Below are 11,474 nucleotides of genomic sequence, written 5' to 3'. Positions count from 1 at the left end.
GATATCAGGACACAAGAACATTAAAAAAAATAAACAATTGCTCCCGCGTCACAAAAGATAAACATGGGGCACTCAGTAACCTCATTTGCAACGAAAATTAAATTGTGTCGGTAATAAACGGAATATTACATTCGTGTCCATGACAGACGACGTTTACGACACTCGTGCCGTAAACATCGTCCATCATGGACACTCATATAATATCCTCTATATATCCTGCCTGAAATTGTTACAATGTTACTGTTGCTATACAATGGTATCAGATCAGTGATAAACAAAATGATATGAAGTGACTGACAACACACGCCTTAATGCTAAAAAGATAACAAGCAGCATACATTGTTACTGTCAATTACATTAAATAGGGAAAATAAGTAGAGATGGTGCATACAAGTAAATAATTGTTTTTTAAAAATCGATTTACGGTAATATCAGCCAGGCATTTCTAAAACTCATTAATTAAATTCATAAATAATATGATAGTACTACAACATATTAAAAATGGATGTCAATAAAAACAATGCCTATTCTTTGCAATAGTGATCTCGTAATGTCAGTTAAAAATATTATGTTCTATCCTGTTTACATGAGAAACAAATGCAGTAAACGTAAAACAAATGTTTCTTTTATCGTTTTCTTTTTGTGAATGTTTAAACAGACCTTTCACCTAATTCACCCCTCCAATCTTATGGAATGGTCCAAACATACATTTTCAGTTATGTGACTACGTCTTCCTTCAATCTATAGCAGCAACATCCAGAAACTAAGTAATTATCTTCCAACTAGCTCTCAAGCAAATAAATACAAACTAAATGGTCTGATGTAGAATCTCTCGACAGAGAAACAACATTCTGTTTGGATCGTAGCTCTGAAGGAACATCCAACGATCAAATCGATGTCTTAACATCATTCGACTTCCTGAATAAGACTTGAGGTGGAGAGTGAGAGACAAGGTTAATATATGAAGAGTATAAAGACTCCCATCATATGTGGTCATGTGGGATAGAAAAAGTACACCAGAGGTGATGGAATTTCGACACCTGGGATGAGGCTTGCAGTCCAATGGTCGAACCTTTCACCACCAAGGATTTTCATAAGGAAAACATGTTGAATAGGTATTAAATATAAAATTAGGGTCTAAACAACAATAGTTGAATGGTCCTAATAATTCAACTATTTTTTTTTAGTCTATATAATTTTAACCGATTGTGTAACTGAATGTTGTTCGGTTGGTGAAAACCGATTATAACCGATGATCAATGGTGGCATTTCAACCAATTCCTAACACTACCTGCTACATATCGAGACAAGTTTTGTGTTTTTCTCAAAACATCCATGTCCGTTTTTCCCTGGTTAAAAAATCCAAACAAAATCCAATATATTTTTCTTTTTCGCAAGTCTGACATAAATAATTTTCATATTACTTTTATTTTATTTTTAATAAAACAGAACTACTCTACACCAACTTTCCAGTACTCATGGCTAAACTTCAGTGCAAAAAACATTTGGTTTGCGGAAGCTTGTCGCTGTAATGGGAATCCCATTTGGGGGAGACCGGCAAAGTTCAAAAGATCAACAGGTTGTTCTATCTTCCAGTCAAATGCCATCTCTTTGTCTTTTATCTGAACGAGTATTCTAACTTTGCCATTTGGAAGAGGCTCTGTCTGAAATGTCAGTGCTGAACCTTTAGTCAAGGGAGGTAATCTCATCTTCATCTCCAATCCATCAACAAACACATAACCTGGAATTGGACAATGCAAAAATACTTTATTCAATAATAATTAATACAAATTCTAAAAATAACATGAAATTAGTGACCAAATAGTTTTATTAGGCAGTATAACAATTAAAATTTAAAATACATTTTATAGTTATACAATGGTTTACGTTTGTTTTAACAACACCACTAGATCACATTGATTAATTAATCCTAAAATATTGGATGTCAAACATTTTGTAATTCTAACATAGCTTGTTAAATTTTTCTACGAGGAGCAATGAATGTTTTATATGCACTTTCCCTACAGACAGGACATCACATACCATGGCTTTAATATACTAGTCTTTGAGCACTGGTTGGGATGGGAAAAAACCCATGTACCTCAGGTAGTATTCTACTAACTCAACTAGATATTAAATGTCATGCAGCAATACTAAAATACTTAAAAATGTAAATGTAAATCCTAAAGAATATAAGCTATATAAAAGTACAATCAACACATATGGGTTGAATTTAAATCAAATATCCATACCGTTTATATTAACAAAAACAGTGCCGACTCCAACTAGACTTTCCTTGTTGTCTGTGGACCAGGCTAAACCTAGTCCATCCCCCAGCGCCTTCTCTCCAGCATCAAGAATTTTAAATGTGACCTGCTCGCCGGGGGATATGCTGGCCGTTTTGGAATACAGGACACAGGTGACACCCTCGTTAGTCCGTGTCGCAGTCTTATCTTCATTGCTCGCAGAGTAGCCGTCAGTGTTATCAGACCATTCTGTGTGAAATTAAAGTGGATGAGAGACTAAGACCGAGACGGAAGTTAACAACAGCTTGCAGAATTGCCAAAGGAAAGAATTTTCAATGATATCGTAATGCAGGGATAAAAATAAAATCAGGTAGAAATTGTTTTATAAAAGCATGTTGTTACTGAGATTTTCATCAAACAATAAGGGCTGGAATTGTTTTTGTGGGGCAATGTTAAAAACTGTAATAGCAGAATACAGATTTTCATCAATAATCAATCAGCATCATAATTGTGACACGTACCATGTGTGCGAGTGAAGAAATTCAAAACCACAACATGGACAATATCTTTTCAAAGAACAATAATTAAATTTTACTAATACATTTCACATTCCAGCACTCAATGTTTGGACCGATACACTGTGGCAGACCAGGGCTTGTGCTTATAATACTTTTAGATTCCAGACTCAATCTCTAATAAGGTCACACACATACAATTTGTATGGTGTTATCATGATATTAGTTTCTCAGACTCTAGTATAGTCTCAAGTCTAGACTAAAACTTTTATAAGCACCAGGCCTTCAGTGCAAAGAATCAAATAAATGAAGAAAAAAAAACCATCCTCTAATTTTCAAAGTAATTCACTAAAATAAACAAATATTTTAAACTTTTACTTAATTCTTTTATGCAACTTAACTTATAGTCCTTCCCAGCCTTCATGAATATTATTTTTTGAAAATAATTTGTTTCATTTCACAGAAAAAGAAATGTACAAGTATTTTGGAAATAACAAAAACACACTATTTTTGTGTCCAATTTAGAAAACTAATCATTTCTGAAATAAATAGATTGCAGTGCATACCATAGGAAGAAAATGTTTACTGCTGAAAAGGACTATAAGTGTTACTTGTTATCTCGTCACAAAATGGTCAACAATGTATAAGACTAAAACTCACGATGGTGATATATAGATGTGGAAGCGGCAACAGGAATGCAAAAAATGTCCCACGGGGTGTCAGAATCTACTCGCCCCGCCACTCGGAACGAGTACACTGTGTTAGTCCGTAACTGTTTGACGATAAAGAAGTTTTCTGGTCCCTCGTAAACAGTGTGGAAGGAAGCATTCTTGTCATCGTTAGATATAATATTCCCATAGGAATACTGAAGACAGAATTCTGTTAGATCTGTGTCCTCGTCAAACTGGAAAACAAAAAGAAGGAATTTTAAATATTACACAATTATTACTGCAATTATCTGTGTGAACTGCACCTCACACAAGCACTGTATCATTACTACCTTTTTTCGATCCACGAATGTAAGTATCCAACAAAATGTGCTTTTATTCAGCAAAATTATGAAATTAAAAGGATTTCACAGTAAACAGCAGATGAAATAAATAAAGACTCCTTTCCTGTCTCAAAAAATTGACTTCTTTTTACAGGTCACTATTTCGAGGCGCGACTCCTCTGAAAATACAATGTATAATATAAACTGGACCCTGAAACATACCCAGGGTTCATAGCATTAAAGACCAAACGATTTCAAAGACTTTTACCTGCCTTTTTAAAAGACTTCCAAAGACTTTTACACAGCGGTCAAAGACAACAGAATGCGATAAAAATACCAAATCAGTTTGTTTATGTTGCTGTCCATGGTAAAAAAAAATTGTTTTTTTTTTTTTACATGCATCATAACAGATTAAACCTTGTAAATGGAAAATATCAAGTGCATGCTGCTGTAAAAGATATCATCATTGATTTGGCTATGATTTGTGAGAATTTAAAGACTTTTATTACAATTCAAAAGACTTTCAAACACCTAAAAGAATTTTTTCAAATTCAAAGACTTTAAAGGAATTTAAAGACCGCTACGAACCCTGATACCGGAATCCTGTCAAAACCGGCCATGTTTGATGGTCTCTAATTTTCTAAATTCTAAAACGCGATCCTTTAAACACCAGATCCGGTCTAAATGAGATAAATATTAGGTCCCTGGCATTATCCCGTTTAGACAGCTTTCACTGCTCTCTCACCTCATTCCATCTGACTAACAGACTGCCTGGCCTCTCCTCAATGTCTGTAATGGCGACAGGAGCCCGTCCGACCACTCTACCTTCATTCTGTACTAGCTCCGACACCTGGTTTACCAGTTTACCTGATAACTGTACAGTGATGTTTGGAACAGCTGATCGACAAGGGATTTCTGGTAGACTGAACAAAAAATAAATAAAAAAAAGTCTTAAAAAGTTTTTTAGTGGTAACTCATCCGCAGACAACTTAATTATTTAAACTTACTATATATGAATAATAACATAAATATACTGATTCACTCACTCATTCACACACAGCTCAAAATCTTTATAAACAAAGTATTTTTAAAATTAAATTAAATTAAGAGATTAATATATGGAATCAAAAAACCCCAACATAAAATAGTGACAAAAAACAACAAATCCACACTCATTAAAGTTTAAATTATACATTTTTAAAAATTGGAAGACACTGTACATATATGTAGCACTGTACCAAATAGTATCTTACCAAGTCCAAGTTATAAACTCCCCAAATTTTAAACCGTATTTCCTATTGCTATGTGTGTTACTGGAAACATGATAAGACTTGCCTTAAGTCTAACCTGTAAATTTGTCTAATTTAATTTGATAGCATGTATCATGGTTCTGTACTCATGTTTCAAAGACATATTACAAAATGACAAAGGTTGCTTCTTATGAAATATGTTGACATATCTTTAAAAATATTTATTTGAGTGAATAGAGCTTGAAATCAAGAAATTAGAAGATAGGTTTCATAAATTCTAAATAGTAATAACAAAACTATTAAAGCTAAAAGAGGAAAAAAAAAAAAAAAAAAAAAAAAAAAAAAAAAAAAGAATATAAAAAAGAAAGAAAGAAAAAATCTTGAAAAATATTACTGGTACTGGAAATGTATGTTGTATTCAGAAACTGTATTTTTAAAGAAATAGAAGCAACTACTACTCAGTCAGGGCTAGCTCTGCCACTTGCCAAATTTTCAGAACAATTGGCGAATTTTATTTTAATTTGGCGAAAACAATTGTGTAATAATTTATATTTTGTTGGAAAATAGCTACAGGTTTTGCATTTTTTAGATAATTTTGCGAAATTTTCTGATCACCCAGAGCTAGCCCTGTCAGTATCTATCTTTAGCATAGTATATGGATGTTGTAGTATCAAAACTACCTTGTTAGATGTTTGGTCAAAGGGTTGTCTTTAAATTTAATCATTTTCTCAAGGCTATTCTCTGGTCCATTCTGTAAGATAGTTTTGCCTGCAAACAAACATTTACAAAGTCTTACAGGTTATACAGTCCACCTGTATAGCTAAATTATAATAAAGTTATACATTACAATATTAAAATATATTTGTAAGCAATGATTAATTTGAATGTTAGCAATGAAAAGAAGATAGAAATGTTACTGTAATATGATGCTAATAAAAGATCAGAAATCTGAAAGTTAATTATGTCCAAGGGGCAATAACTCTGCAATTATAGAGGCAAAAATGGCTGATATATTCAATTTCATCATGTTTTTTTAAATTAGATGTAATTGTATAAATAAGGCAATTATGACATCTGTCATTTAAAGGAGCAAAACTCATGATAATACAGATATTAACCATGTAACATCTTATTTCTTACACACCCGTTGGTGAGAACACCATGCATTATTTTTTATAACACAAGGTTGGTTACACATGTACATGTGTTAACAATTTCAAGACATATGACTGGCTACTCCTAGGTGATGACCAGGTCACCACTACCATATATCCAATGAAAGACTACACGATGGAAATCGATTACATTGTGACGTATAGTTAACCTGACAATCATGGGTCTGTGACACGTACGTTAGCTACCAGTGCAACAGCTGTAAATAACTTTTAGTCGAAAAAGATGTTAAAATTCGCTTAAAACCTTATTTTCGAGAATATGTAAGAAATAGAATAATACATTTGTGTCTATTAAATACCATTTATCTCACCTCACAAGTAGTTGTTTAAAAACGTATCAATCTTGCTTTTGCTTGTTAGATACATTTTAAATGGTATCTAACGGCCACTCTTGTATTATTCTCTATATACATGTATCAGAATAATAATTTTTAAAATTTCATAACATGTGAGTCTTGGAGAGTCTACAGGTAGAAATTGCATTTCATTCTGTTCTCGTTCTTTTGAACTGTAAAAGACTATAATAACCAATAATTAAAACATCAATAATTTGTCCGAGTATAAACAATATATAATAAAGTCAGCACATTAAGAGTCTAACCTTCATCCATGACGAGCATTGCATTGTCAATGCCTTGCTGTATGACCTCCTCACAAGCTGTCAGTGGGGCCATGGCTTCACTCTCTATCTTGTTAATCTCATCCTGCAGAGTGAAGTGCCTCGCGTCAAGGGCTTCATTGATAGCAGATTTTAGATCAGCAAAATGACTCTGTATCTTGTTCCGACTATCTTCAGCACTGCTTCTCACCTTTTTTAAAATTTGAAAATAATTAAATACAGTTAAGTGATGCATATATATGTCAATATGAATTATGTGATGGGGGATGGTGGGCAGCTATAAAAATCACTGATTCCCAAAATCACTTCGTGTATTTGGCTACAGTTAAGATAAACAAAAGAAAGTTTGTTTTGTTTAACGACACCACTAGAGCTCATTGATTTATTAATCATCGGCTATTGGATGTCAAACATATGGTCATTTTGACAGTCATAGAGATGAAATCCGCTATATTTTTCCATTAGTAGCAAGGGATCTTTTATGTGCACCATCCCACAGACAGGATAGCACATACCATGGCCTTTAATATACTAGTCATAATGCACTGGCTAGAGTGAAGTGTCAAGATAAAAACACAAGTTCCAATGTTTAGTATTGTGAAGTACTTGTATTTACATCAATTTTTTTTTTTACAATACTGCATTTAATAAGGAAGTAGTGACAACACTAATATAGATAACAGGGATACTTTTTCAAATTCTGTTGAGTCAAAGAAAAAACAAAAAGAGGAATAAATTATGGTTAAAAAGTATTTTGCAAATATCACGACATAAAAATTATGAAAAATTAATAAAATATTACAGTCTTCAAAAGTATGGAAGTGGGCAAGTAGTATTATGCATTTTCCCATAAAGAACATTAAAATCCAGAAAAATCTGAAGGTTATTAATCTCTGAAATATTATCTTGAGTTGATTAGATTATGCCAACAGTGTTTCTGCCAGAAAGAAATTTTTGGGTATGGCGTTATGGAATTGAATGCAACCACAGTCAACAGGGGGTGGGGGGACCTCCCCCAGAAAGAAAATGGGTTACGTTTAGGGTTAGGGTTAATAAAATCATACATTAATGATAAGAGTAATTAACTTTGTTAAAAGGTTAACTTTCAAAAAAAAATTGACAAAAAATCTGGGTATGGCGCCATACCCATTTTACCCTCTGGCAGAAACCCTGGCCAAAGATGTTCTTTTAAGATCAGATATCTAGAATACTTGATGACAAGGAGATAAGTGGGAATAATTTGTTCAGCATCATATTTTGATTGACTATATGCAAGTTTTAGATTGCCTCACAGTTCTAAAATCTTAAATAGTAGTTGCTAACCAATTTTCCAATTGCTCACAAATGGTGCCAATAAAAATTTCTAGTTGCATGGGTTTAAGTCTTTATGAATCTTACTTGTTGTTTGAGTTCTTGAAGACTATTCAACAGTTCTGTCAGCTGGAAGGTTTGAGTATGAGCCGAATCGATGATATCCAATGCACTATGAAGTATTTCGTCACTCATCTTGGTGTCACACAGTTAACATGCTTTGTGAAACAATTCACCTGGAAAAAAGATAGCTCAATTAGAAAAGAAGACAGATAAATTTTTATGTATGACCAGTCTCCGCTAAACATACTTTTTGGCTTTATTGCTTAAGACGATTGCTTTACTACTTTATTTATAACTTGACCAATGTTTTTACAAATTGCACATAATAATAGAGTATTTTTAAATTTGCAAAACACCTCTTCTTATTTTTTTATTTTTTTTATCAAAATGGTAAATGGTATAGACTAGGGATTATCAGCATACCAATATATAAATTATTTACAAGGTACATAATGAAGAAAAAAACAATATTTGTCTCTGGTCAGAGTCAGACCAAAGTTCCAGAAATGAAGTGCTAATGTGTTGCGGTTTTGTTTTGGCGTTTGAAAAAGCATGGATTCTTTTCATTTTATGTCCTCCTCATCTGTCTTGGTCCCTCCTCATCGGCCACTGCCCCTCCCCTCCATATGCCTTGGTACCCTAAATACGTTTTCCCACACAATTACAATATACTACAGCCAAGACAACTTTTATGTCCTCCTCATCTGTCTTGGTCCCTCCTCATCGGCCACTGCCCCTCCCCTCCATATGCCTTGGTACCCTAAATACGTTTTCCCACACAATTACAATATTATACTACAGCCAAGACAACTTTTATGACTTCGACTTTGCTAACAAATGAATGTACATTTGGACCCACAATGTCATGGTGCATCACAGTATTTGAAGCAGCACTGTTATACATATATTATTGATACACATGGTCCCCAGAATATAATCAACTATCACTCGACTAACTCATAAATTGTGCACCACTTTTGGGATTTATTTTCAAGGAACTCTGGTAGGCCTATTTGGAATGCTTACAAGTGTAAAATAAATTATGCAAGGAATTATTTCTAGTCTATTCCACTTCCCCAAACGAAAAGACAACACTCACAAGATGTAGACCCCTTACCATATTTTAAAAATTTACCTGCACTACGTTCTTTAACAACTGTCACATTAACAACAACATCAACAAAAAGAGGTAATAACCAAAATTATTTTTTATATGACCCAACAAATGCTGGGAGGGGACATAACTCCAAATTAAAACTTTCAACAATGTTAATTTGTGTTGAAAACAAACAGACATATGTGCAAACGAACATAACATTAATAATCAAAAACTGCCAAAATAAAGATGCTAACCACCGTATTCACTATTTGCATGTAATCACACTTCGCTAGTGTCAAACTTCCCGACTCGTGTGCCACGGATACGCTTCGTTGCATAGTCTCCCCAAGAACGATTTCCTAACATCTATGTCATGTTCCGTAGACCGACGAGACACGACTTTTGGTGTTAAAGACATAGGTGGTATAGGCCTACTCTTTTAATAAATAATCACAATTTCTGCACTGATAATTAAAATTAGTAAGCTTACCAACATGCAAACTTCTAAGGAATAATTATTTCGCTACCTTCGATGGTTTTTAAAAGAATACGAAAAGCAGGCGCGCGTGCATACATTTATGCAGGGGAGGGTCTAGATTTTGGCCAGCGAAGTTTCGATGGAGTGGGGGAGGTTGAGTCATTCATAAGATTCCTTACGATATGATAAGATATGAATCTAGTCGCTTGATGCGCGGTCGGTTTGGGATCGATCCCCGTCAGTGGGCCCATTTGGGCTATTTCTCGCTCCAGCCAGTGCACCACGACTGATACATCAAAGGCCGTTGTATGTGCTATCCTGTCTATGGGATAGTGCACATAAAATATCCCTTGCTGCTAATAAAAAAGAATGGTCCCTGAAGTGGCGACAGCGGGTTCCCTCCCTCAATATATGTGTGGTCCTTAATCATAGGGAATCATGTGGAAAAGTGCATGTAAACGCAGGCACGGCGGAAGCAAGTAGTCATGGAGGGGGGGGGGGGGCTTTGATGTACCTGTCTATGGGGTACTGCTAGGGATCGGAGCGAAAAACAAATCCATCAAAGGCGATTGATCCAGCTGCCCATGGCACCTCGGGTGAACGTTCTATAACTAGGTACATTGATTAATTAATCATCTGCTATTGTATGTCAAACATTTGGTAATTCTGATTCATAGTCATCATTTTTTCTAGACCGGCCTCGGTGGCGTCGTGGCAGGCCATCGGTCTACAGGCTGGTAGGTACTGGGTTCGGATCCCAGTCGAGGCATGGGATTTTTAATCCAGATACCGACTCCAAACCCTGAGTGAGTGCTCCGCAAGGCTCAATGGGTAGGTGTAAAGCACTTGCACCGACCAGTGATCCATAACTGGTTCAACAAAGGCCATGGTTTGTGCTATCCTGCCTGTGGGAAGCGCAAATAAAAGATCCCTTGCTGCCTGTCGTAAAAAAGAGTAGCCTATGTGGCGACAGCGGGTTTCCCCTAAAAACAGTGTCAGAATGACCATATGTTTGACGTCCAATAGCCGATGATAAGATTAAAAATCAATGTGCTCTAGTGGCGTCGTTAAATAAAACAAACTACTTTTTACTTTTCATTTTTTCTAATGCAGCAATGGATCTTTTATATACATTTTCCTATAGACTGGTTACCTTATTTTTAAAGCAATTTATAAGTGCCTAAATTGCAAAGCAATACATGCATGCATATATTCAGGCCCCGTACGCAGACATTTATATGATGGGTGCGTAGGGGGGTCCGGGGTATGCCCCCCCCCCCTTCGAAATTTTTTAAAATCTAGAATGCAGGAGATGCATTTTTCTGCATTCTGGGAAGTAAATTTGAAATGTTTCTTTGCCTCAAAATATGTCAAATATATTTTTACACATCCACGGACGGACCTCGGCAGACTATGGGGGGTGCGTACGCACCCCTCGCACCCCCCACCCGCGTACGGGCCTGATATTATTTGAATTTATTAGTTATTGTTTCATGTCAAACATATTCTACCACTGTTAACACAAGTTTGTTAATTATTGTTTTGTCTTTCCATTCCACACTCCCCATCCACATCCCCAGCTAATTAAATTATCATAGATGTCACTGACGAAAATATCAAAAAGTTTCAATGCAAAAATACTATGGATAAAATTAACTACTATATCAAACATTTGTTAGGACTTCATATTTTCCGCAATGACATCTTTCAGCTTTTGTGTCTTTCTG

General features: G+C 35.0%; 1 protein-coding gene across 1 annotated transcript; it reads right to left on the bottom strand.

Moving 5' to 3' along the window:
* Positions 1-1,409: 1,409 nt before the first annotated feature.
* LOC121379085 (cytokine receptor-like factor 3) lies at positions 1,410-9,614 on the bottom strand. Its single transcript, XM_041507547.1, has 8 exons — positions 9,524-9,614; positions 8,195-8,343; positions 6,779-6,986; positions 5,683-5,770; positions 4,498-4,675; positions 3,422-3,665; positions 2,253-2,495; positions 1,410-1,741 (listed from the first exon to the last, which is right to left on the bottom strand). The coding sequence occupies exons 2-8, from the start codon at positions 8,300-8,302 to the stop codon at positions 1,452-1,454; spliced, it is 1,359 nt and encodes a 452-aa protein (XP_041363481.1). The 5' UTR covers positions 8,303-8,343; positions 9,524-9,614; the 3' UTR covers positions 1,410-1,451.
* Between the last annotated feature and the right edge of the window lie 1,860 nt (positions 9,615-11,474).

Source organism: Gigantopelta aegis, chromosome 8 (assembly GCF_016097555.1).
Source record: "Gigantopelta aegis isolate Gae_Host chromosome 8, Gae_host_genome, whole genome shotgun sequence".
NCBI classification, from domain to species: domain Eukaryota; kingdom Metazoa; phylum Mollusca; class Gastropoda; order Neomphalida; family Peltospiridae; genus Gigantopelta; species Gigantopelta aegis.
The sequence above is the reverse complement of the archived record's forward strand: the minus strand, read 5'-3'. Positions and strand labels throughout refer to the sequence as shown.

Coding starts and splice junctions, on each gene's coding strand:
- LOC121379085 (XM_041507547.1), bottom strand. CDS start 8,302: ATGAGTGACGAAATACTTCATAGTGCATTGGATATCATCGATTCGGCT. Junction 6,987..8,194: donor TTCAAGAACTCAAACAACAA/GTAAGATTCATA, acceptor ATTTTAAAAAAG/GTGAGAAGCAGTGCTGAAGA. Junction 5,771..6,778: donor AATGCTCGTCATGGATGAAG/GTTAGACTCTTA, acceptor GTTTGTTTGCAG/GCAAAACTATCTTACAGAAT.